We start from the raw sequence: 27,633 nt of genomic DNA on the forward strand, positions 1-27,633 counted from the left end.
TAGTTCACGATATGACTAAGACAGGACTTCAATAATATGTGACTGCCTCTTTTGATGTTTTTTTGCAGTGACACATTATGTTTTGCACTGTTGAAGTATGGCATGACTGAGAGATCTCACCTTCTTTTCCATCTGGATGAATGAAAGTAAAAACCACCCACTTACTCTTTTCTGTCTTCTAGCTGCAATCACATTGTGTAAATACAGTGCCATCCTGTGTATTGTATAATGAAATATATCCATGTTAAGCACATGTAGATAATATGTTTATTTATTTATCATATGATGGGTTTAACATCTACTCATCCAGGTGTATCTCTAATGTATATGCACACTGTGATGATGTGCTCTACAAAGAAAACCATATCGGAGGATCTAATCAAACCTCCAAGCAGAGGCAACAACCAAGACTGTGTAAATTATCAGAAATTGAAAAGAAAAACAAAAAACACTGCAATCACAGTAAGGACCCCTTAGATGTTATAGCTGTAGGTTCTGGAAGACAAATATTTTCCATTGGTTGCCAGACAATACATGTTACATACAATATGTCAGACATTGTCAGGGATATAACAATAAAGCTTTTTATTATTTTTCTCTTATTTACATATTTTTAATGTCAAATATTAAAAATTAATATCTTGAAAAATGTTTTAAAGAGCAAAGATTTTTTTCATATAAGCAAAATTAAAAAAAAAGCTATCCTGTCACCTTAAGGTAGGTAACTGTATAAACATAGTAAGAAAATAAATGGATATTATTTTACGCCTCGCTTTACAAGTAATATTTCCTAATACTGTTTGTCTCAAAAGGATCACCGTGCAAAGGTCGTTTATCCACTTTTTTTTTTTTAATTCATTGTTACAGCCCATTCATTTAGCAGCCAAAATCTGCAGATAACCACATAATAAATGTATATCTCTATCAGGGAATCCTGTGCCATGGTAAATACATTATAACACATGTAAATTTTGGTACTTGGCTAAGACATTTGCTGTGTTTGTCGCTCTGAATTTCTAGTGTTTCTTATCTTTTTGTAGGTTCTTTTGTCTCACCTCCAAATTCTGTGCTTTTATTTTGAAATCGAGTCTTCTGGTTGGCTGACAGATTAGGATCCGCCCTTTTAACAAGGTAGCCATGGAGACCGCGCGAGAGCGAGGCAGCTGGTAGAGTTCTCACAGCGAGTGTTTCCGCACACCTAGAAGAAAGAGCTGGCGAGCCGAGAGCAAGGAAGAGGGCAGACGTGACGGAACTAGACGACGAAAACATTATATTTTTGTATTATTTCGCCACATTCTGGTTTGGCTGTATCCATTTTCACGACCGTTAATGCCTCGAATGTGAAGCACCGAGAGGAGGGCTCGCCGCTGTTAACAGTGAGTCTTGTCTGTTTTTTTTTTTCGCAAGCTAAGCACAGATAGGCCACTACGAGATCGCCTGCGCCGTCTTTCTCTTTTCGTCCGTTTGTATTTGTTGACTACATAGCCTGATAAAAAAAATGAAACAAGTTGCCCACTGTAGAGCGACCTTTAGTAATTTTCTGTCATTGAGGATAGTCAGTTGTCAGTTTTGTTTGCCAACTAACGTAACGATCTCGTGATCAGCGACAGCCCTTATCGTTAAGATAAGTGACCTAGCTACATATTTATGACAGGTCTGCCGTATTCACTTGGCAACAAGTCTTTGTTAGCTAACATTCATTTGCTTGACAAAGTGCTTAAATGTGCAATAAAACAGAAAACCGGCCAGGCAGCGCAGGCTAGTCAACAGTTAATAGCCTCAGCGTTACTGTATTGTTACATTTCGGTAATGTGAACAGTAATAAGTACAACGCTAGCGGTTAGCTGTGTCACAGTTACAAAAAAGCCATGTACATAATATCTGAATTATTATGGCGTATAAATCAGACTTAAGCAAAGAGCTAGCTTGAAACTGTATGCTTCGTTGTGTTACTTTGTTAGAGAGGGGTTGCTTTGGGTTTGTCTTTGTTTTTGTTCGACTGTGTGTGTGTGTGTGTGTGTGTGTATTCCTGGTAGCCCACCCTTTTGTTTAAATGGCTCGCAGTACAGTTGCACGTGTTGAAGCGTGTGACTCTGCTATGAAGGCAGATGACCACGTTTCAGACAGTTGCAGGGATGTATTATTGAGTTTTTTAGGATCTCTCTTTTCAGATGTTCCAAACACTGGAATTTCCAACACCCCCGCTGATGTTCCAGTAAAAGTTTGACTTGTTTCCTGTTAGCTGGGTAGAGTAAGATACTCAGCGAAGCAAAGGGCAGGGGAGTCCAAAGTGTCGCTTATGATCATAACAGTGAGCAAAGATCAAATATTTTGAGAGACCTAGTAAGTCAGGGAATGGAAGATATCGAGAACTAAGTTCCTTTTAAGGAAACAGCTTGGTTTGTTTTGTATAAGAAAGGACTGAGAAATGTTTTTGTTGAGATCTTGGTCCACCTCATGTTGTTGTTGTGAGAGTTGTGGTGGATGATATGACAGTGTCTTCTGGGAGACACTATAAATTTGTCCTAAGACAGATTTTACCATATCATTGTGATGAATCCGCTTGATGTGTCGGGAATTTGCTGAGAACCCACAATCCTGATTTAGTTTTGGATCCATTATTAATTTCTCAATAGATTTTCCTTTACTAACTGTGTTCTGTGATGTTCCACATCAGTGTTGTGTAAAAGTACATTTATTAAGGTGCAAGATTATATCTGTATTGCTTTTTAACAAAAGTAATTGTCCCTGCTTTGAATGAATTCTGGCACTATTGATTTAAAACCTACCGTTGGTGATAATAGTAATAACAGTAAGATTTTTGATGGCAGCTGTGTGCCTGCTTTGAATATTTCCTAATACTTTATGATGTTCTTAAGTTCACTTGTCAGTTTCTGATACAGTATTTTCAGTGTTCATAAATACCCAGTGTTTTCATAAATATTTAGAGGTAGCTTATTTAACTGGGCACTGCTTTCTTTTCTTTGTTTGATTCAAACCTAAATATATTTTTATTTGCAAAACTGATTATAGTAAATTTGTTAATGTGTCACAGTCATTTACATTATTCAGATTGACATGTTTTGTTTCCACACATTGTAGTTACCCCGGCTTTCTCAGAGGAACTAACACATATACAACGTGCTGCTTTAATCGTTCTCAATTTAAATTCCATTGTGTAGCAGTAATGAGATTTTTTTTTGATAACTCCCAGTTCAGCATTCAGAGGTGTTTTCTTTTTGTCAACATAGCTTAGGGAAAACATCTTGTGAGTAAAGGTAAGAACACTGTTTGTAGCTTCATTCACACTCTCAGATTTCCCTAGCTTTCACTATTGTCAATATAACATAGTTTCTCTCATTTTTAGCACATGTCCCTTTGTACTCCGTGGTTTCATCTTGCTTCTCCATCCCTATTTTCTTTTTCTCTTTTCCATCTTTCTGTCTGTTTCTGTCCGCTTCCTTGCGGCAGTACAGAGGGATGCTCTGGCACTCTGGGGCTTAACACTCCATAATACTTCATAACAAAGGGTCCTTTCTGTGCTGCCATGCAGAGCCACATCTCTGGGCTCCTTCCGCAAGCCCAGGCAGGGTCTACCAGCAGCAGTAGCATTGGGGCCTATCGGGTGGAAATCTCCTCCCGGCTGTTTCTTTGGCACACTGAGTGCTCTCTGTTCCCGGACACATGCCTGCACTCCCGCTCTCCTTGGCTCACTATGCATTCCAGGAGCCCGGGCAGCTGAAAAACTGCAGTAGCAGCCGGCTGGCTGACTGGTTGTCTCATTGGTGTCTGAAGTGGAGAGTTTCATTTTTTTTCCCAAGTGGTTCCCTTATGCTGTAAAAATCTACTTTCTTAGTTCAGTGAGCGGAAACATGACTTATACAATTAACAAATAGCATTACTATTTTTAGATTTAGATTATTTTTTACTTTGTTATGAAGTCAGGCAGTGTCTGCCTTTCTTGCAACATCTGTGTGGACTGATGTGTTTGGTGTCATTACATGTGTTTGGACAACACAAGTCTGCCACGTTTTTGCATTCCTTTCTTTTGCGTTTCTGTTTGTGTTTCAAGTTTAATAAGATATAGTACATTATTCAGTCAACTAATGTGTTGCAGTGGCACTAACATAACTCAGAGCAGTCATACTGTGATAAAGGATTGAATGCCAGCCATTTGAAATGACTTTGAAATGATACTTATATCTATTCAAACATGCATAGTTTGACTGTATACACAACAATGTCATTACAGGCCCTAATCTGTGATTTGGATATGGTAATGTTACCTGGCTACATGCTGCTGCCGGTAGGAAGTGTTTGTTTATTTGGTTTGATGCAAAATGTTGTTCCAGGAAACAGAAACTAAATCTCTTGGAAGTTAAAAATAGCTGCTGCTAGTCTTTAATGTGATGTGTCAAGCTTATCATCTATGGCGGTTTCTGACAGGAAACACACAATTGGAAGTTAGAAAGATGACATGCAATCTTGAAGTATTTTTGTTGTTTGCAGCTGTCAAACTCCCTGCAATGTTAGTAATCAATTAAATGCATGAACATAAAGTCAGTGCATTGAATTTTCTGCCCAAAATGTACTTTAAAACCAAGCTATTTTGCTCTAGCAATTTTGAATGCTGTATTTTGTGGCATACCACAGCACAGTGATAATGACTTTCTCGATTTTCAGACCTTCTTGTGTGAAAGCAATTAAGCTAATTCTGCTTAAGTTTTCACTTTGCAAACGTACTGGCTGGTCAATACTCTGCCCTCAGCTCTTTACGGAGGTCAGTCCTGCGTAATAAATGCCGTGCCCAGTGATTATTTACATCCCAAGAAGCGCCATTGAACCAAATATGTTATTTTTTTGTCTGGCCTTTTGACTTTTGTTTGTCATTGATATTTCTAAAATGTTCGTCTGGCAAGAACATCATCTGAGGACCTCTCTGTAACTGAGGCCTTAGCAGCAGTGCTTTCATCCCAACACAGACCAATGAAAAATTGTCTATGGATCAAATGGCTGGCAGAGGTCCCCTGCATGTGTTTTTGACTGTCTGCCCTTTGGCTCAATGCAGTACCCAAACTGTTCTGCCAAAAGTGACTGACGTCACTCTCTCCTACTGTTCTGCACTGCATGCAGGTATGCCTCTCCATCCTCACATCAGAAAGGTGGCAGGCAGCAGGGAGTCGTGCTCTATGTGTGTTGGAAAATTTCTGCCAGTTTAAATTAACTTAACCATTTCTAGAATATGCTGAAGTTCATTTACAGCATTTCAAGAGGATGTAGTTTTAGTAGGTTGTAGGTTCTGTTCCTTTTTATTTAACTCCTGTACATCCACTTGTATAAAGTTGTTTTGCGATCCCCCACTAAACACAGTGAGACAACCATCTATGAATGTGTGTTTCCAGCTACTTCCCTTATCATGGTAGTTTGTTAGCATCTGTGGCGTTTCCAGCGTCCATGCAGCAGATCTGCAATCAAATTTGCAGCTCTCTAAGCAAAGCCATGCCATTACCGTAGCTATTATCTCAGCATCCTTGTGTAGCCGTAATGGGCCCTCTGCCCTCTCTTGAGAATATGCTGCCTGCTAGCAAGCTAGTTCCTAACAGAACGCAACTACTGCTACTTCATCCCAATCTTTGAGTAGCAGCACGACCAAGACTATGTGCACCTGCATCTCATTTATGTAATGACAACGTAAGTCTTGTTGTACCCCCCACCCCAATCAACTAACAAATGTTTTGGTTTCGTGGAGAGAGATTAGTGATGAGAGGATGGAGATGTTATTGTCTGCATGCATATGGATGTGTTTTTTCCTCCCACTTTCCTCCACTTTTAAGGTATCTCACAGTAACTCTTTATCTCGTCTCCTGCTTTTCCCTGCTGTCATCCAGCTGTTCTGGGGACACAGCGTTTGATTTTACATTTACATTTTAGATGTTTTGGCAGACACTTGCAACACATGCCGCTTAAAGTATATACTAGTACAAACAAACAGAGCATCAACATTTTGTGCATTTAGTAATGGTAGTTTAACAGGATTGGCTCTAAAAGATATTTTACATGTATCATCAGCTTTTGCAGTGTGTTTCCCACAGGAGCAGCTAAATGATACGGGAGATATTTTACTTAAAGTTGCACCTGATGTACTTTTACAAAATTAATCTTTAAAACTCTATTGATTGTAGCAGTCTGGAGCATATGGCAGCGTAGCATCACAGCTGAGCAGACACTTGTATTGCATCTGTTTATCATTCAGCTGTAAAGTACTGTACTCACTTTAATCATAACTCTTTCATTCTCTGCATAAGTACTTAACAAATAACAAATACACACACACACACACACACACATTTATAGCCTCTCTTGCCCTAATGCTGCTACCTCATCAGCAGCAAGGATCTGTTTCCCTGTTACATCATCTACAGCAGAATGTAGTGGCTGGTTTGTTTAGTTAGATCTTGTTGCAGAACTAAATGTGGGGATCGAGGGGAGATCAGAGGAAGTCTCCTGCTGCTACATTACCTTACGTAGGAGAGCTGAAAATGTTGTTGTTTGTCTGTCTGGGGATGGCTGATAAAGTAGGATACCATTTAAGGAACTAAAGGATGAGAAGAGGATGTATAGAGTCATTCATGCTGTTGTTATTATCAGAAACCAAATGAAACTTGATGACATGCAGAGAAGGCCTTTTCTCTGTCACTCTCTCTCCTGCACAGTCGTTATAGCTCTCTCACTCTATTCCCTCCTGTCTCTCTGTGTTGCTTTTGGTTACATAATCCTGGCTGAATGTTGATAGTAATCCGTGTCCTCCCTCCCCCTCCCTCTCTATCCCTTCCCCTCTATGTTGCCTGGACAGGTTAAGCCGTAGAGGACTCTCGCTGGTCGCCGGAGGAAAAGATGTGCGATGGAATGGTAGCGTTTCAGACGAGAGCCCTGTCCTCCTGCTCTTCTTCTTCCTCCTCCACCTTCATCTCTTCCTCTCTAGCCCACAGACTGGCTGCCTCCGCGCTTCTCCTCCTCTTCACCCTGCTCCCTCATGGTCACGCATCAGGTAAGACGCAGACACACAAACCCACACCTTTTTTTCTTTTCTTCTTTGTCTCTGCTCCCTTATGAGACCCATCGACTAAACCTCCATCTCTTGTGGATTGGTTGAGGTTATTTTCCCCCTTGTCTTGCAGGTCAGTTAGATTAAATTGGCTTCCTCTACCCTTGGCTTGGTCAGGTTGCTCTGCCTTCGAGCGGCAGCTGAGAGCTCAATCCCACACACTCTGTGAATCCATTCACTGCTGTAATGAGTCACAACAGTTTTCCTCTGCTATTGAGTGAAATGGAGAGAAATGTTGTGTGCGGTCACATTGGTGTCATAAGGTTTTAATCAGCCGTGACATTTAATGTCCTTTGAGAGCTTTTAGAACATCAAAGCAGCTCTGGTTATTACTCCACAACCTTTTCTATTTCAGATCAGCTTTTGTATTTCAACCAGAGTTCTCAGATTATTATCTTTTTAATTTGAAGTATCAGGTTTTCATGTTGAAGTGATTGTTGTGTTGTGAAGTGAAATTTGGTTCACACTTGGAACTTGAAGTACACATAGGTAATACAGATATTCATCAAGTAGCACTGGACTTGTAGAACTTGTGTCCTTTGTTTTTTCAAAAGGAATACAATACTGATGACATGTACTCACTGAACCCCTTCACTTATGCCAGCTTTCCTTTTACTTTGGCCCTCCAATGTTCCAGTCCCCTCCCCCGAAACAAACACACACTACCTTGACACACGCACTGCCCACACACGGACACACACACACACACACACTCTCGCTCTCTCTCTGTCTCCTCACATAGCCAGCTTGTGAAATGTGCCAGATGTCCTTGCCACAGAGAGGAGGCGGACTGCGTATGTGTGAATAATTGAATGTGTGTGAGGGGTGGTTTAAGGCCCTTGGATGTTTTTAAAGCATTAATTGATTTCCTTTCTTAAATGTCTTAAATAAATGAATGTGCGTATGAGTGTGAGAAAAGGCAAAAGAGGGAATCGAGAGAGATGGGCGGATGGGCAGGAGGAGGGTGCTGCTGTATCCTCTCTCTCTCTCTCTTTCTCTCTCTCTCCCTCTCTCTGTGTGTGTCTTATGTAATACACATGATTCATGTACAGCCCAAAGGGGCTGGTATCACACTCACGTTCCACGTCCAGCACACTCACACACATACCAACACAGAGGAAATGTGTCCTCAAATCCGCGGCCCACGTGTTCTGTGTGTTGTATTTGTGTAAATACATACGTTTGTGTGTGTGTGTATGTGTGCAAACCTATACACACATATACATATAAAATAATATTTAAGGTCGCACCTAACAAGTCTGTGTCAGACTATCAAAGGGGAGACCCTGTATCGACCATGTTCATGACTGTTAACACATTATGTAGGGAGTAGATAAGTACACCCCCAAGAATTTCTCTCCAGTACCCACAATACACCTGCGCCTTTAAGACTGCCATTCAACTAATGGAAAAGGACAGATAGTTCTCTAGACTCCACCACTAGGATTATTTTCAGCTCACTTGTTTAAAGACAGTGCGATTTGTTACTGCGTTGACAACACACCCAAACAAACTTTTTAATTTCCATACAGTTTCTTTTGTTGTCGTATTGCCTACTGGCATTATTTTATGCTGTAATTAACTTAGTTCTCTGAAATGTATGGGAAAATTCTAGATACAGTGTGCATGGCAGTATTCATGCTGACTCACAGTGCAGAAGTTCTTGTTCTTCTAAAAGGTGCATAGCACTTCTTATTTCCTCTCTTGCATTTTGTGAATACAAGCCAGAATATATTAACAACACCAGTGACACACCAACACACAACACCAGGCAAACTGCACTGAAATAAACCTCTTCACTACCACATTAATGATGATGGCACTTTGTAAGTCAGGGACTGATGTATGAACCTAATTTATTTAATCAAACATCATGAGCAACATATATTGAAGTTGAAAAGAAGATAACAGTTCCCTGATGACAAACCTCTTTGAAAACAAAGAGGATACAGCCAAGAAATGTGAATATAAATCCGAACAGCACAAACGGGGTATATGTAAACATAAGAAGACATAATGGCAGTTTCAGTGCAACAACCAAGAAATTAATTGCAACATTTAAAGCATGAACATAGGAAGTCAAACCTATAATGGGACATATTTATAAAGGTGATGTGCTCATTTTGAAGGTCTCAAGTCATCATGTTATTAGTTGCTCTCTTCACTGGCCTCCCTCTCTCTCTGCGGCTCACCATACATAATTCACATAGGTAATCCCTTGACGTGTTCCAGGGATGGAGATTGCTCTGGAAATTTTCATGAATATGAAATTTCATCACTGTTGACAGGCTTGCTCCACACTCATACAAATAGCAGTGTAGGCTATGAATAGAAATGCATGCTAAAAAATATACTCTACAACATTTGCATACTGGAGCCAAAGTTCACAAACACCAGAGACTGGCATACAGTACAGTGTAGCATCAAACTTCTATTTTTGGTCCATGGAAGTTAGTCTCACTTTTGGTCTTTTTGTGGATATTACTCTTTTGGGAAATATGGCCTTTAAATGATAAGAAATAAGATGGAGAGGCAGGATGACAGGCAGAAAAGGTTGAGGTACTCTGTGTTGCCATTTTTGCTTCTTTAAGCTCTTGCATTGGTGGCGTCATGTTCTCTGTGGAAAGGTCAGGACAACAATTTCTTGTATCTGTTAATACGCTCTGTGAGGAAGTAGTCACAAAGCCTTTTGGGGCTAAGGTATTTTTAGAGCCAATCACAGTCCAAGTCATGTCTTTTATCTGTCATTTAGCTGTTCAGTGTAAACAAGATTACCAGTGGGGTATCTGCTGAGCTAATGTAAATGGCTCCCTCAAATTTATGTTTGTGATTACTGTGTATGATTACATTTGTGTTTATGATTCAGGACATTCTTCCAAAAGTAGCAACGTGCAAAACAAAGCATTCTCTGCATTCAGGCAGGGTGCCAGTAAACAAACACGGCAACAAAGCGGCACCTCGGGTTTTGTGTGTGCACAGGATAAATGACATCAGTCTGGAGGATTGTCAGAGCACACTGCAACTATCGCTTGTCTTTGGGTCTATCTGACATTCTACTAATGTTTGCTGCATAGAGCTGAGTTCTTAAAATGGTATCAGTTCCTTACATTAAGCCTCTAGGGTTTGTTTCAGAGGAAGTGGACCTAGACAGTGAGTCAGAACGGAGAGAGTAAAGATGGGACGGATCTATTCACGTGATCACGTGCCGTGTTGTATGCTCCAACAGTGTTATAAGCCAGGAGGAAACACGACTCGGATCATCCATGTGGGTCAACTTAAATAGATGAACGGTGCCCTCTAAAAACCAATTGTCTTCTGAAGTTGAGGTAGGAAAGTGCCAGCGAGGACAAGAAGTCTCCCACAAACAAGCCCGTTGTGTGCTCTGTGTGGTGGTGACATTTATGTGTGTTCATGTGTGAGAACGGGAAATGTCTTTCCCTCGGGTATGGAAGAAAAGTGGAGTCACAGGGTAAAGAAAAGAACAAGGTGAAAAGAGAGGAGAGCAAGAGAAGGAGCAGAGAGCTGCCTTTGTTAGTTCCTCTGAGATTTGTGTTTGTTTTTGACAATCGATTGTTATCCATTCTTGGCTTGAGTTCAATACATTTTTGTCCCCTTGATGAGGGCCTATTGCATTGAGAGATCCCTTTGTTTTTGGCAGGTCTTGCATCAGAATGTTTGAGGATGTTTTCTTGAAAGTTGCTCAAGGAAAAAGGACATGACAACTCCCTTTTTCTCTTTAATAGCAGAGTAGACTTTAGCGGCTAGCATAGCGTCATTGCTCTGACCACAGAGGAAAATATCTGAATGAGCCATGCCCTACATCTGGCGTCTTCAAACATCTGTAGCCTTTGAAACTTGTTGGTTTCTGAAGCCAAACAAAACTGTGTGTGTGTCTGCTCAAAAAAAAATACCCATAGTGTGTGAGTCTGTCTGCATACTGCTGGTTTCCCCTTGCAGAAAGTTAGCTAGATAAGCTCGGTTTACAAACAGTGCAGGCCAAGGGAAGCAGGGGGAACAATGCGTTCTGTGCAATTAACCGTTCAGAATTGTCCCCTGAAGTCCTGTTAGCGAGGCAGTCTTGGGGCAGGCAGGAGTCGAGCAATACGTTGGCTACTGACTCCTTTCTAAAATGTGAGAACAAAGAGGGCTTTTTTTTGGGGGGGGGGGGGGGGCACAGGCCAAACCACAGCAAGCTGCTGCTCCACTAGATCACCAGTCTGCAATTAGGACTGCTAACTCACTGTGCATGTGTGTGTGTGTGAGAGAGAGAGAGAGTGAGAGAGTATTGAGCACAACACAGCCCTCTTTTTATGATGTCTCTGTTCCTCTCTCTTTCCCTCTCTCACTCCCTCTCTCCATCTTTCTTGGGCTCCAGCCATTAGCCAGGTGAGACCAGAGCCCATTAGAGCAGTGCTTCTCAAATAGTGGGGCGCGCCCCCCTGGGGGGGCGCGGTGCGATGCCAGGGGGGGCGCGTGTGACCCTGGGGAACATGCTTTTTTTGCCGTACTAGAATAAAGTGTAATTGCACATCCACTACAGTAGTTGGCAGTGGCGCTCTCATCGTCAGAGTGTGCGCAGGGAGTATTAGCTCTATGGTGTAGCGGCTTTTTTGCACCGAGCAGGCGATATGAAGTGCAGTAAGCGAACCCTTAAGAGACAACATGAAGACATTTTTAACAGGGATGAGAAGAAAGGCGGAGAGAGACGAAGATAATGAGACAAAAGTAACTCACCCGAAAGCTAAGACGAGGAAATATGACGAAGCATATGTAGCGCTTGGCTTCACTGTGACAGCAGTGGGAGACGAAAGACCGGTGTGTTTACTGTCTAAAAATGTTGGCAGCGGACAGCATGAAGCCAAATAAATTAAGGCGCCACTTGAAGACATTACATCCCAATCATGCTGATAAGCCGCTGGAGTTTTTTCAGCCAAAACGTGCCGAATATTGCCAACAATCATCCCGCTTTGTGAATGCTACTTCAGTAAACCAGCGAGAATTGTTAGCATCCTATTATTACATATTATTAAATATTATTACATATTATTATTACTATTATTTATAGTCGGGGGGGGGGGGGGGGCGCGAATTGTTTTCTACTTGCTGGGGGGGGGGGCGCAACAGAAAATAATTGAGAAGCACTGCATTAGAGGCAGTCTGGTCGAATACATCAGCCTTTCTCTATCATTACCTGTGTGTTTATCACTTGAGCCGTCACTCTCTGCTCTCACCTTGTGTCATTTAACAGCTCTCCCACCCAATCAAGTCCTAAAGGGAAACTTTAAACATGTCGCCAGAAAAAAAGCCATGGAGACCAACACTGCAGTGCAGACAGGCAATACAAGACCATTTCATTGACTTTAACCAATTGACCAGCCAGTTCCATTACTTGGTTGAGATCCCAGATGGCCCGGGTTGTTGTTGTTATCTATGCAGTGCTTCCACTTCATCTGCTGACACTAAGCTAATCAAAGGATGTCATTTCATTTTTTGCCTTCCAAGTTTTTTCGATGTTATATTTACTATTTTGGGTGTTTCCGATGCTTCTTCTCTTAAAACTGATATTGTTCAGTTGCACTTTTGTGCACGCAGTGTGCTGACCACTATCTTATTTCTCCACTGGGGAGAGGCGCTGTACAGTAAAGGAGGTTAATGAATGTCGAAGCAGGAAGTGGTGGCACCAGGCAAACCAACGGTCAAATTTGTTAATGCATAATGAGATCAGATATATGGAGCTGCATTTATAACCAAGCTCTCACTGGTTGTTGTTCAAGCTAATGCAGTGGATGTAATGTTACTTTGTGTTGTTCAAAGCTTTCGGGCCTCTTTCTAGAACTTGAGGATTATTTTGAAAGCTACATTAAGGCTGGGGAGAGGAGTGGCAGTTCGTAAATTGTTTTCCAATGAAATGTGTGTGGTTGTCTGAAGCAGCAGGCAGTCATAATGATTTCCAAAGGGCCTCATCTGAGGGACCAGCCTGCTGAGTAGAGGACATCTCTGACTAATGAGCTGCTAAATATATCTCCCAGTCTCTCCTGTCTTCTGTTGCTTCTGCTCTTTCAGTCTTTTATTCATTTTTTTTTTCTTTTTCTCCTGCGCTTTCATTTGGGGTTTTTTTGAACATCATTCTACTTTATTTTTTGGATTTGTCTAGATGTCTTCTCAGAATCTCACTAAAGTACATATTAATAATCTCTCTTCTATTTTTTTCTTTTTTAACCTGTTCTGTCTCGCGTTATCTTCATCGGCCTTGTCTTGTTCGCCTCCCCTCTCACCTCCTCTTTGATGTGTGTTTTTCAGGCCCACTGACAGAGTGTGGGCTGATTTTTCATTACACAGTTAGTCAAAAGCAGCATCCTGTTCAAACATGTTCGTCAGCTTACACATAAGGCACCATGCATCCTACACACATATGCTGAATTTGCCAATAGTTGAGACATCCGTGCTGTGTCAGACTGTGCACAACCGTGTCGGAGCTCGTGACGCAGGCATAGCGTGAATGGTCTGCTATACAACAGTACAGAAGGGTAAAAGATGATATCTCGATGCCAAGTTGAAGACTTGGTCTTTATTCAGCTTACCAGTTTTCTGTGGCTTTTATCTTTTTCCGGTAACATTAAGTGTAAACAACTGACTAAAGCACAGAAAAAAAACACATTTTGCTTGGTTACCACAGAGATTGCAGCTGTTCATTAACCTTGGTGACAAATAAAGCTCTACTTCCTGTAGCTGCTTTGCAGTAAAGTTTTCTAGTAGTTTCTAGGCTTTTAATGTGAAGCAGCAGCAGCAGTTAATGTTTGGCTTGCATTAATGCTATCTTGAAGCAGCAATTACAACTCCAAGCCACAGAAATTCTTAGGTTAGACAGCAGCTACCAAATTACTGACAGCAGGATCTAACAAGGCTTTTTTTTAACACAGTGGTTTCCTATAGACAGGCAGACTGACCATCAGTGTAGCACAGCAGTTGAATTGAGAGCAGCGACCGTCATGCTTGAACCGAAATATCGGTATCGTCAGCGTGGTTATCGCCTGCTGTGAATCTACGTTGGAGTACAGAATGAAAATGCATACTGTCATGCCTCAGCATGCCACAGCTGTAATGAGACAGTGGAAATAGAGCAATACTGTGCTGCAACACACACAAGTGCATAATCTGTTGGTTCAGCCTTTAGTTTTTAAGTCCAACATTTCAGAAGCTTTCTGCTGGTTTATTTAAATAAATTATCCAAAATGTATGGAGGTTACGAGAACACAAACAGTCTTAGACAAAAAAATGAAGTAAACCAGACAGACTCGCTGATACCGGGCTGAGGTAAAGAGCCGGGGCTGCACATGTGCTATCCTGTGGCATTTGGATTGCTTGTTGTCATGGGTGGAGGTGGTATACAGCTGCCTCTGCTTAGCTGACTGCTTTTCAGCAGAAATGACTCCATCACAGTTGGTTTTAGTTTTAGGCCATCTCAGCCTCAGTTGTTGTTTAATTGAGACTGTAAATAAGGGCAAGAGAATGGATGACGCTCCACAATTCATTATTCTGAGCTGATATCCCTCCAGAGTGAAGCCAGGGCATAGTTTGATTCAGAACAGCTCCTCAGTTTTGTACATAGTTGCTGACTGCACCTGTCTACAAAATTGTCTGTACTATAAGCATGGCCTCTCAAGTAATTGATATGTTTTACCTATTCCAATGATTAGCAATCAAAGGGAGAGATAACAGATGATATTTGCAACCGAAATACATTTGCAGTAAAATAAATGAAAAAAATATATATTGATAATGAGCGCACCCAGCAATAGATGGGGAGGATGGAGGATGTGTCTGTTGAGCGACTTCCTTCACCCTGGGTGTATGCAGCATGTGTGTTTGCTTCTGTGCTTTGCAGCTGCAGGAAGAGGTGTAACGCATAGACCTCTAAGTTCTCTAGAAAAGCCCACGATTCATGTTTTCTGGCATATTTTCTGTTTACTGTAGAAATTACACTGTTGGCTTTGACACAATTACACAGTACGGAAACTGGCTGGTCTTTTTAGGAGTGTTTGGCGATGAAATGAGTGCCCACCGCTCTTTCTGACACATTCACAACACAGATAGGATGTCAGTGACCAACACAAACCTACCCTGGAACCCTTGCAACCTACACCTCCATAGTGAGTAAACTGTCTGCCTGTATGTGTGTATACTCACGCTGCCTTTGCTGTTCTTCATCCTCAGCCACCTCCTCCCCAATTCCTCCTTAGTTAGGTTCCTCCACCTTCCCCCAGTGGCCGTGTAGATGGAACAGCAAGGCCTTTTGTAAGAAATGGGTTTCATGTTTTGTTCTGCATTCTTTCCCCTCTACATTAATATAAGCTTTTTTTTGCATTTTCTTTCCGACAATCTTTCCCCTCGTTTCAACAGCGTATGCTTTAGTTCTCTCTGTCAGGGCCCAGCTGTTGCACATGGGCAAAACATGAAAGCAGATATGAGTGGCACTGCATGTGTGTGAAGCATGAAGCCAAGAGTATTGGCCTTGATAATGGACCTATAATTGGTCTATCCCTTCTGATTAACATTCAGTGTTTTCTGTGTGCTTCTGGTTATTTTCAGTTTTCTTTTGTCCCGTCTAGTCTCATCCCTCAAACTGTAACCAGTCCATTAGATGGAGTGTTGAGATGTTTAGTGGCCAGTTGGCTTAGCTCCGCTCTAATGCCCTCTGTCCTTATTACATCATCTGTAAACAGCTCTTAGTAACAAACAACAGCCAAATGGTGAAGGCCTCTGTATAGACTACACTGGAACCTTGTCCATTTGGATAATTATGCCAGGATTTCTGAGAAGTGTGCCTGTCTCTATATGTCTTGTCTATGATAAATATATCATAGATATATGTCCTCTTTTTGCATATGTCTGTATATTCATTAAATAAGATATGAGCTTTGAATTTATATTCAATTTAAAAATAATGTAAAATGGTTATCACCAGAGTATGTATCAGAGTCTAAAGCCACCTTTAAATTGCTGGTTTAGTCAGACCAACAGCCAAAAAGCTCCAATAATCATAACACAATGAGAAAGAGAACAGATATAAAGCTGTAACCTGCAAATTTTAACTGAACCAGTTATCAAAACTGGATTTGATTAATTTTCTGTCAATAGGTTATTCATTTCAGCACTCTAAGCTTTTTAAACATGTTATCTTCAACAGCTTGTGTTTGCATGTGTGGGCTGAAGTCGTCGTCATTAACTGTAGATGTCAGCTGGACTTGAATCACAAATTTGATTATTTATAATTCACTTGACACGGGGGAAAATAAAATAACATAACATAACTTGTGACTTGCTGGTGACGTATTTGATGACTAAAGGCTTACAAGTTACAACATTTATTTCAGTACGTGCCTCTTCTTTACTGTGCTGTGCTTTCTTTGCGCAGTGGCTCACAGAGCTTCAAGTCACAGAGGAGTGTAGGTGATGTTATCGTGATCTTTATACTGGCAGCTCGCCCATCCAGGCTTTGGATGAGTTCAAATTTGTGTTTGCATCCACAAACTGTTGGCTGTGTTGCAGGTCTCGTCAGCAATATAAACAGTACTTTGTATCTTCCTCATGGTGATAAGTAGCAGTTTGTTCCTAGTTCTCTCACTGGACATCCTGTTGGTAATAAAATTTGTAACATCTTGTATTTTCAGCATGAGTCAAAATTGTCTCTCAGAATTTTGGCACTTCCTCAACTTGTCTCATATTATTGTAAAAAGAAAATGTTAGGTTTCAGTATTATATTTTTATGAGTCCGTTTGGGTTCAGTGTTATCCTGTTAACTAGACATGGAGCTTTGTTCAACTTGTCTTAACATGACTTGCTTGGCTTTTACCTGAGGCTAATGGATAGTTTCCCAGGAGCTTAATATTTTTTCTTGGAAACGTTTTGTTAATTCTGCCAAATACAAGAAGGCTGCAAGTCCCAGCTTTTCCACTCTGTTCAGTAAAACTGACATAGTGATACCAGTAAGTGGGGATGTTCCGATCAACATCCGATCTAGATCCAAGTCCTCAGTCTAATGTTTACTATCTTATTCACTGGACACAGTTTGTTGCTTGCTAATGTGCACTGATGTAGTGTAAGCAGACTTGCAGTAGCTGCACTCACTTTTTGAAGAGTGTATCCGCTTCATCGTACGATTATGGTTAGCGATTTGAGGTTTTAACACTCTGTAGCGCATTTTGCAAAAGCCCATACTGTCTACTGAACACACAATATGTTTGGCTGTAGGAACCCACTCTTGTGAGAAATACCAGACACACTGTCAACAAATGGCATGTCACTTCTCTCAGTGGAGTATTTGTTATGAGGTTAACCACTTGGTGCCACTTGAGCACACTCTTGGTGACTTCCTTGAGCAGTTGCTCTGTCAAACTTCAGTTGGGCTTCATTAGGGTGATGATGTATTCATGCTGTGACTGCAGTGACAACATTGTTGAATCATTGGAACTGCGATACAAAATGTAGGTTTTATCACCCTCTTTGTCTCTTACAGGGATACGTCACTGTAATCATGATATCTTAAATGACCCAAATAAACACTCATGTTGTTAATGTCACGATTGGACGGCGTCGGTGACGCAGAAAAATACTGAACCCCGATGCAGAGTCAAATAGGCTGGCAGGCAAGGTGGAGGTCCAAAAACAATGGTCTTTTATTAAACAAAACTAAACTCAAAAAACACACTTACTGTGGCAAGATACTAGGCATGGCATGGCATGGCAAGGCAAGGCAAAAACAACAAAACAGTCCTGGCATGGCATGGGGAAAAAATGCAGATCCTGGCATGACATGGAGGAAAAAACACAGACGCTCTGACAACAGTGACTGGGAAGACAAGGACTAAATAGACAAGACAACGAGACACAGGTGACACACATCAGGAGGGAGAAAGCAATCAGGAAAACTAAAAGCAAAGCTACATGAATACAGGGCACACAGGGGAAGAGACACTTTCAAAATAAAACAGGACATGACAAAAACCTTGAACATAATACATGGAAACACAAGACAAACATGGAACATGGCACATGGACAGAAATCAAAAGACAAAGCATAACCAAAAAACACCAGGCATGACAGAACCCCCCCCTTAAGGGACAGATCCCAGATGTCCCTTCAAAAAAGAAACACAGGTCTAACACAGGCTGGGTGGCTGGAAGGGGGGAAAACCAAAGAGGCATGAAACAAGTAAAAAACAAAGTCAGGGATTCAGCCCTGGTGTAGGGCAGTGGCCCAACCTGCAATCTCGGGCGGGCGGCCCCAGTTCAACACCCAGGTGGGGCTTGATGAGTCAGGGGGCCTGCCCAAATGCTGGGCCAGGACATAACACGAGGCCTCAGGCGGTCTGCCTGAATGCTGGGTCAGGGCCAACGGCCGAACAAAGAACCGCCTCTGTGGCGGCCCGACGAGGCATGGAGACCTGACGAGACGTGGAGACTTGGTGACCTGACGTGGAAACCTGACGAGACGTGGGGACTTGGTGACCTGACGTGGAGACCTGACGAGACGTGGAGACTTGGTGACCTGACGTGGAGACCTGACGAGACGTGGAGACTTGGTGACCTGACGTGGAGACTTGGCGGCATGACGTGGTGACCTGACGAGACGTGGAGACTTGGCGACCTGACGTGGAGACCTGACGAGACGTGGAGACTTGGCGACCTGACGCGGAGACCTGACGAGACGTGGAGACTTGGTGACCTGACGTGGAGACTCGGCGGCATGACGTGGAGACTTGGCGGCATGACGTGGTGACCTGACGAGACGTGGAGACTTGGCGGCAAGACGTGGTGACCTGACGAGACGTGGAGACTTGGCGACCCGACGTGGAGACTTGATGAGACGAGACGTGAAGGCAGACAGACCCAGACCTGGAACAGTGGGCTGCGCTCCATCAGCTGAAGCATGGGGCCCTGGCATAGCTTGGAGTGCCGATGGACCCAGACCTGGAACAGTGGGCTGCGGTCCATCAGCTGAAGCATGGAGCCCTGGCATAGCTTGGAGTGCCGATGGACCCAGACCTGGAACAGTGGGCTGCGGTCCATCAGCTGAAGCATGGAGTCCTGACGTAGCTTGGGGTGCCGGTGGACCCAGACCTGGAACAGTGGGCTGCGGTCCACCAGCTGAAACATGGCGTCCTGAGACGGCGGGTGTCTTGGTCCGTGGGGCCGGGACAGGAACGAAGACCTCCGCGGCGGCAGGCGGCCTGGTCCGCGGAGCAGGGACAGGAACTGTGACCTCCGCGGCGGCAGGCGGCCTGGTCCGCGGAGCAGGAACAGGGACAGGAACGAAGATCTCCGCGGCGGCAGGCGGCCTGGTCCGCGGAGCAGGAACAGGGACAGGAACGAAGATCTCCGCGGCGGCAGGCGGCCTGGTCCGCGGAGCAGGTACAGGAACGGAGACCTCCGCGGCGGCAGGCGGCCTGGTCCGCGGAGCAGGTACAGGAACGGAGACCTCCGCGGCGGCAGGCGGCCTGGTCCGCGGAGCAGGGACAGGAACTGTGACCTCTGCGGCGGCAGGCGGCCTGGTCCGCGGAGCAGGTACAGGAACGGAGACCTCCGCGGCGGCAGGCGGCCTGGTCCGCGGAGCAGGGACAGGAACTGTGACCTCCGCGGCGACAGGCGGCTTGGTCCGTGGAGCAGGGACAGGGACTTTGACCTCCGCGGCGGCCGGCGGCTTAGTCCGCGGAGCAGGAACAGGAACTTTGACCTCCGCGGCGGCAGGCGGCCTGGTCCGCAGAGTCTGCTCCGGCTGTGGGGAGCCTGTCGCTGGGTGCAGGCCTCCCCTGGACCTCAAGCGGAACATATGCTTTGTCCAGAGGTGGCCCAGACTGGGAGGGGGCCTGATTGCCAGTCTGGTGCCCCAAAACGGTGACTCTGCGGGGTTCATTTTGGTCAGAGCGTTCTGTCGCGATTGGACGGCGTCGGTGACGCAGAAAAATACTGAACCCCGATGCAGAGTCAAATAGGCTGGCAGGCAAGGTGGAGGTCCAAAAACAATGGTCTTTTATTAAACAAAACTAAACTCAAAAAACACACTTACTGTGGCAAGATACTAGGCATGGCATGGCATGGCAAGGCAAGGCAAAAACAACAAAACAGTCCTGGCATGGCATGGGGAAAAAATGCAGATCCTGGCATGACATGGAGGAAAAAACACAGACGCTCTGACAACAGTGACTGGGAAGACAAGGACTAAATAGACAAGACAACGAGACACAGGTGACACACATCAGGAGGGAGAAAGCAATCAGGAAAACTAAAAGCAAAGCTACATGAATACAGGGCACACAGGGGAAGAGACACTTTCAAAATAAAACAGGACATGACAAAAACCTTGAACATAATACATGGAAACACAAGACAAACATGGAACATGGCACATGGACAGAAATCAAAAGACAAAGCATAACCAAAAAACACCAGGCATGACAGTTAAAGGCCCTCATGTGCTCCTGCATTATGACTGCACCATTTTAAAGTTGCTTTCCTCATTGCTTTGTGTTACTGAAGTTTTTTGTTAAACTGTGGTTCTGTTCTGTAGTAGAACAATTCATCTAATTTAAACTGCCCTAACCTCACTGGTACTACCAGCATATCAGCATGCCAGCCCCGGTAAGCAGGGTTGGCAGAGTTGGGATTATCTCCCTGACTTTCACCTTCAACAAATGTTCCAGGCTCAGCACTCGTACCTCTGCTGGCTGGTAAGCCTGGGCTTCTGAAATATGATCAGACCAACAGTTGCATTGACAGTTTTTTGGAGGGGTGGGGTGGGGGGATTGTGTGTGTCTGAACACATGCACGTGTGTGTAGGAGGGGTCCCACCCTTTTGTTTTCCTCTGAAAGCTGAGAACAAGGAATGTCTGCCTCCCAGCTGTCCTCAGCAGTGAGGGTGATAGAAGAAAGAAGGGGGAGCTCACTGTTCACATTTGCTAACATCCTCCCATCTGTTACTCGAGGGCTGAAGTGTGCATGCATATGTGTGTGTGTGTGTGCGTGTATCTTGGGGTTGGAAAGAGGGTCACACAATGGTGCTCCCCCGCTTTGCCCTCACCCACTTTGGCCTCATGCATATTTAACCCTTCAAATGCAAAGTTGTCTGTTGTCCTTTTCAGAGGCACGCTGCTTAAATCTGTCACTGTGCCCCATTCCTCAGTGAGTGTGGACAATGGAGTGTATTGGCAGCACACGTGGCTTGCTAAATGCATTGCATCAGCAGGGGAGGAATGGGTGGGGAGATGGAGGATGTGTCTGTTGAGCGACTTCCTTCACCCTGGGTGTATGCAGCATGTGTGTTTGTTTCTGTGCTTTGCAGCTGCAGGAAGAGGTGTAACGTGTAGACCTCTAAGTTCAATAGAAAGCCCATGATTCATGTTTTCTGGCATATTTCCTGTTTACTGTAGAAATTACACTATTGGCTTTGACACAATTGTACAGTACGGAAACTGGCTGGTCTTTTTAGGAGTGTTTGGCGATGAAATGAGTGCCCACCGCTCTTTCTGACACATTCACAACACAGATAGGATGTCAGTGACCAACACAAACCTACCCTGGAACCCTTGCAACCTACACCTCCATAGTGAGTAAACTGTCTGCCTGTATGTGTGTATGCTAACGTTGCCTTTGCTGTTCTTCATCCTCAGCCACCTCCTCCCCCATTCCTCCTTAGTTAGGTTCCTCCACCTTCCCCCAGTGGCCGTGTAGATGGAACAGCAAGGCCTTTTGTAAGAAATGGGTTTCATGTTTTGTTCTGCATTCTTTCCCCTCTACATTAATATAAGCTTTTTTCCCATATTGCCTTTCCCACAATCTTCCCCCTCGTTTCAAATGCATATGCTTTAGTTCTCTCTCTCTGGGCCCAGCTGTTGCATATGGGCAAAACATGAAAGCAGATATGAGTGGCACTGCATGTGTGTATACGCACCGGTGTTACAACATGACGACTTCGCACTCGCGCCCAGTAGAACATGACGCTGATAGTATCACTCACCCAGACATTAAGCATCCTAAGTTACGAACCCGTGGTCAACGGACAGAGTCGTGTCACTTCATACTGTGTGAAGTGTCTCCTACTGAAATCTCATCTGCCATGGCTGTGTATGTGTGAAAGAATGAAAGTGAGTGTGGAAAGCTCAGTCTTTACACACATGTGCACCATATCACATTCTGAAGTTGCACCATGACTCACCTAATAATTTGTACTTCACAGCTTCAGTGACCAAATGATGTTTGAAAAACTCTCACTGGCTTTGAAGGCAGGTTAACGTGTGATGTCTGGAGACATCTGACCAAACTTTAACATTCTCTTTGAATTTATGCCATTTATACCAATTATTCACTTAATTAGAAAAATGTCAGCAAATAGTGAAAAATGGCCATTACATGGTTAAATTTGGTGTTTTGTGCATTGCTTAATCATAACCCAAATATATAGAGTTTAAGTCCAGGGCCCTTGGTCTGAGGTGGGTTATTCCCCTCTGTCCCAATCTCCCTGTGCTTCCTGTTCTCTGCTACATTGAGAGCGGTTCAATAAAAGACAAAAGTGCCCCCCTGCAATCTCAGCAAACAAAATTATTTCTGAGTGACTAATTTCCACAATTTGCAGAAATGAGTTGCACACACTCCTGTTCTTTCCGACATTACCCCACTGTGGGCTGTGCTGCACTGTACTGCACTCTAATAACAACAGCTTGGCTAAAAATCCCAGGGATTAGCGAGAGAGACGGGGGAACGTGGCAAAAAAACAAAAACACCCTCATCCCAAAAATGACAGCAACATCATCAAAAACAACAATAAAACAGAGGACTTGGAAAGAGGCCAACAAAGAAACACAAAAACATATTTACCAGGCCAAAGAGAGCATCATCATCCCCTTGGTCTTTAGCTTAATCCAATGCACAACCCCCCTTAGTATACATTCACACACACAGATTCCCCTGCTTTTAGACACACACACACACACACACACACACTGGGAAACACAACCTCTTTTATGGCTTATTGTTCTAGAGAGCGATCAAACAGCTGGTTGCAGAAGTCATCAGTATCTGATCTGCTTTAGAAGGCACCCAGCTTGTAATAGAGGATAATTAGAATTTTAATTTGCCTGGGTAAAGGGGGTTAAACCCCCCCCCCCCCCCATCCATGTTTTTCCTCACTCCACCTACCAGCTCTTAGCAGGCGAGTGCCATCAGTAACAGATGGAGAAAGGGAGATATTCACAGCCAGGCAGGCATTTCAGAGCAAGGCAGGGGATTTTAACGCCCCCCATGGACTGAGTCTCCTCCGGCACTGCCTTAAGGCGCTGGCTGTTGGGATTAGCAATCGTCCTCATGGGCGCTCTGTCCTGGCCCAGTCCTCCCACTACACGAAGTGTTTCTCCAACCTTTTAGCAATTAAGCTCTTTGATCAGCTTACACTTGTATGTCAAGAAGATTTAGGAGAGTTTAACCATTTTATATGTCCATTTTATTTAACTCAATGTGGCAAATGCCAAATCTTAAACACTGGAAGAGCCTTCAGTGGCTATTAAAGCAAGCACTGAATGATCTCTGACAACATCTTTGATTTTTTTTTTTTTTTTTTTTTTAAAAAGGATGTTTTTCTTAACACACCCTTCCCACTAGATTTCACGACGCACTTGTGACACTGTGTGTAATCATTAGTGTTTTTTGACATTTCTCAAAAGTCTGTTCTCTTGAGCAAACTCTTAACATCAGACCGGTGGGAGAACAGCTTGTGCATAACCGTGACTCATAAGCACAAAACATGGCGTGCTGAAATCCACTGTCATTGCGTAGGGCATTAAAATTTTTCTCCCCACTTTGTGTTTTTCAAAGCTGATGTTCCATCTAGGCTGTGAGGAAGATTGAAAAGAGAGAGACGACAAGGTTCTATATTTTAGCCACTCTGTGGATACTGAACAGCATTCATTCTTTCCTCTGCTAGCCCAACCCACAGTGTGGTATGTACTGTAGCTGCCTCCTCTTCCCATTGTTGCTGTACAGAGCCTCTCCCTCACGCACAGAACTAATGGTTGACTTGTTATGACATGTCTCTTTTTTGGCTTGTAATTACCCAGAGCTACGGTAAATCATGATGCTGACGTTTCCTGCGCTCCCTTCCGCCTTCCTCTCTATCTGTTTTTCTGACGATGTTTTCATCTCTTTTTGTGCTCTCAGTCACTTTCCTGGCTACTTTCTAACCTCTCCTTTCTCTTTCCTGGTAATTTGCAAAAATGTTTTTTGATGTAGGCTATATTTACATGTTTCAAAGGCAGGCTCTGACTTCTTTTGGCAGTTATTATCCCATGGGAGAGTGCATTTAAGTCAGAACTGTTCACTGCTCCAAGTTTAAAAAACACTTTTTTTAAAACATTTCTTTATTCTTTGTCTTTCAGTATTTTGTCTTCATTTCCTTTTTCAAGTTGACATGGATATGAGTTGTTCTTTTCTCAGTTGAAGGGATGTGCAGGACAAGTATGCGTGCACAATGTACTGTGTGGGGCAGCAATTAATCTGCCAATTAGTTTCTTGGAACACATTTGAAATGCTGAAAATCAATAGAAATTTGGCAATTAAATTGAAAAATTTAAACAATCAAAATTGCTGCCGATTTGTTGATCTCAACAGACAATAAAAAATTTGGCTTTGAATAAATAACTGACTACTTAAAAAAACGAAACGTGACATGAGTACCATCATAGTAACATAGTAACCCAGAGATGCAGGTGTATAGGGTTGTCTTTTCTGTCAGCTTTCCAAAGTCAATTTGGTTTTTGTTTTGCATATTAATAGGCATCAAATCTTTTTTTTTTTTTGTGCGTTTCTGTCAGTACAGTCCAATTAGCAACACGGTCATATTGGTTCATTTTGCTCTTCGTCATACTTTACCTGACTGTGTGTTTCCTGACAGCTGAGGGCTTTTAGCAGATCTTTTTAATACCAGCCAGTGCCAGTACTCATGTAAGTGCAGTAGATTCAAATGACATTGAGAAAACTCAAATGATGATGTGTTGTACAGTCAGTGAAAGTTTTTCCCAGCACCAGAGGAAGAGCCTGGTTTGTCATGCCTCTGAAACAACCACAAGTTTCAAAACGGACACTTTACTGGCTTCATGGTTCGTTTAGACTGACCTCGCCTCACTGACCTCCGTGACCGGATCTCTCTGTAAGAATTTTACCCTGAGCTTAGCGCTTTATCACGCTAATGCACGACAGTCCCTTGAAGATTTAACAATATCAGCAACAGTGGATTTGCTTAAAGTGACAAGAAAAACTAGCTTGTCTCCTTCTGTATTTGAATCTTGCAAATGTCGAGGACCGAGTCTCTCGCCACACCATGTTGTTCTTGTTGTTCCTACTGGAGCTCAGTCTCTGGTTTCTTCAGTGTTTCCCTCCTCATTACTTTTTAAGAAGCAGTTTGCATAGAGTGAGCGTTCTGATCTGATCATTGAAGACTTTTGTGTGAAAATGTTTTGTGTTTCTTACTGTAGTTGTTAGGTATTGGCAAGGTCCAGTGTTTGGCATGTTAAATAAAATGAAATGAAGATGAATTCTTAAATATGTTCATGCCATTACTTCTGAGACAATCCCGACCATAAGAAAGCAATAGAAAATCAATAGATGATGAAGACCATTAACACTCATCTTTCCTCTTCAGTCTTGTTGACTGCCTTGCAGCGTACCACTAAAGATCATAACAGCGGCCGTTGGCTACAGGCTATTGTTGTAAACTGCCCCCTACGGCCTTTTTGTCCCCTGCTGAATCCCAGCCTGGGGTCATCAATTCATCACCTTTACCACCTCCATTAGCACCATCTCCTCCTCAGAGAGCTTTTAGTTGCCCCGAAACAGCTCAGCGAGCAGCTGCTCAGGTCGTGGTGTCAAATGGCATCCTGAAATATGCGTGTGCAGATAGTGTTTCTGCGTGTGCGACAAAGAGCACACGTGTTTGAGTGAGAAAGATTACTCTACTTTAACACACAAACTTTGTGCATGTTGGATCATATTAAACAAACCTTCAGCTTCTGTATGAGACAAACTGTGATTCGCTTGTGCTGAATCCTGCATAATCAATACCAATACAGTCCCTTGGCAATTGTGGTTCTTCACATATTGCAGCTAAACCCCTGACTCACACAAACCATAATTGTGTGCCACACAGGCCTGTTGCATTATGATTTTAATCAAAATGGCTGCTTTTCTTGGTTCGTACTTTTGGTTAAATGACAAAGGATGTAAGTCTTTTATTCAGTCTCCTTGTAAAAAGTCAAGCCACACCTTTTTTGTGTCATAGATCTAACAATAAATCAAATAATCAAAAAGAGAATCTGCAGATTACTTAATAATGAAAATATTGATTAATTGTAGCCCTATAACAAAATATTTTGTGATAGATGAAGATGAAATTTGAGTAGACTAGAACCAGCCTTATCAGTAACGGTTGTATAGTAACTGTATTTTTGTAGTATGCTTGCAGTGAGCAGTGTTAGCACTTCTTGAGCACACACACACACACACACACACACACACACAAACACACACACTAAATCTGTCCTCAACTGAATTCAATAGCCCTTTGGTATCACCCAACTTAGCCCTGGGAGTGTCTTTGTTTGTGGGTGTTGACTTTGTTTTTTCTCCCCCCCCACCCTCCCTGTGTGTGTGTGTGTGTGTGTGTGTATGTTGTGTGTGTGTGTTGCTGAGTAGGCGCTCACACATTTGAGTGTTTGCATTTAATCTTGTGCTGCCAGCTTAGACCGACGTTTCTCCCCGGAGATTAGAGGATGTTAGAGGCGCTGCTGTGGAAATAGTCTCTTTCGATCTCTGAACACACACGGAGGCAAGACAAAGTGGCTGTTTGCAACGTTGGTGTGTTTGTTTATGTCAACAAGTTGATAAGACCCTGCAGCAGACCATGGCTAATATGTTTTATAAATACTCGGACCAAGGATTAAATAATGAGCCATATGGTCATTAGTGTTGGTGGCTTTATTAATGTTCTTTATTGTGTGGGTGTTTTTAAATGTACTTGTGTCTTGTTACTGAGAAAAATCACCATGCATTGTTTATTGCTTTTGATAAATCAAACACATAGACGTACTGATAAAACACTGAAAATCTTCCACTTAATACGACAGACTTGATTCGTATACAAAGGCCCAGATGGGTTTTCAGTGTTCTGAGTTAGTATTGGAAACATTTCGACTGAAGCCAAGCTCAAATTCTTGCCACAGATGAGTCAGAAGAGTAGTCATAAAACTGATATGTCTGTGTGTAAGGTTTGCACAATACTTTGGTTCTTCTTGAATATCAGTAACACCGAAGTCAGCCTCCTGCTGTCATGTCTCGGTTTGCACAGGTGTTGCACTGTTATGTCAGACCTGCTGGATTTAGATGCTCCGCTCTCTCCAGATTGTAGCTCCAAATGTGTGTGGGTATATTAACAAGAGCGTGTGTGTGAGTGTGTGTGGACAGTGTTTGGAGCTGTGGGAGTGCAGCTT

The 27,633-nt window shown here is 43.1% G+C and overlaps 1 protein-coding gene across 1 annotated transcript in view; it reads left to right on the forward strand.

Annotated features, from left to right (window-relative positions):
• Window positions 1-1,133: 1,133 nt before the first annotated feature.
• Window positions 1,134-27,633, forward strand: part of susd6 (sushi domain containing 6) — a 33,467-nt gene continuing 6,967 nt past the window's right edge. Inside the window, exons 1-2 of the mRNA XM_046372228.1 lie at window positions 1,134-1,376; window positions 6,854-7,048. Of these exons, the coding sequence (XP_046228184.1) occupies window positions 6,895-7,048 (154 nt within the window). The 5' untranslated portion in view covers window positions 1,134-1,376; window positions 6,854-6,894. The remainder of the gene's footprint in view (window positions 1,377-6,853; window positions 7,049-27,633) is intronic.

This window comes from Scatophagus argus, chromosome 19 (assembly GCF_020382885.2).
Source record: "Scatophagus argus isolate fScaArg1 chromosome 19, fScaArg1.pri, whole genome shotgun sequence".
In the NCBI taxonomy this organism is placed as follows: Eukaryota; Metazoa; Chordata; class Actinopteri; family Scatophagidae; genus Scatophagus; species Scatophagus argus.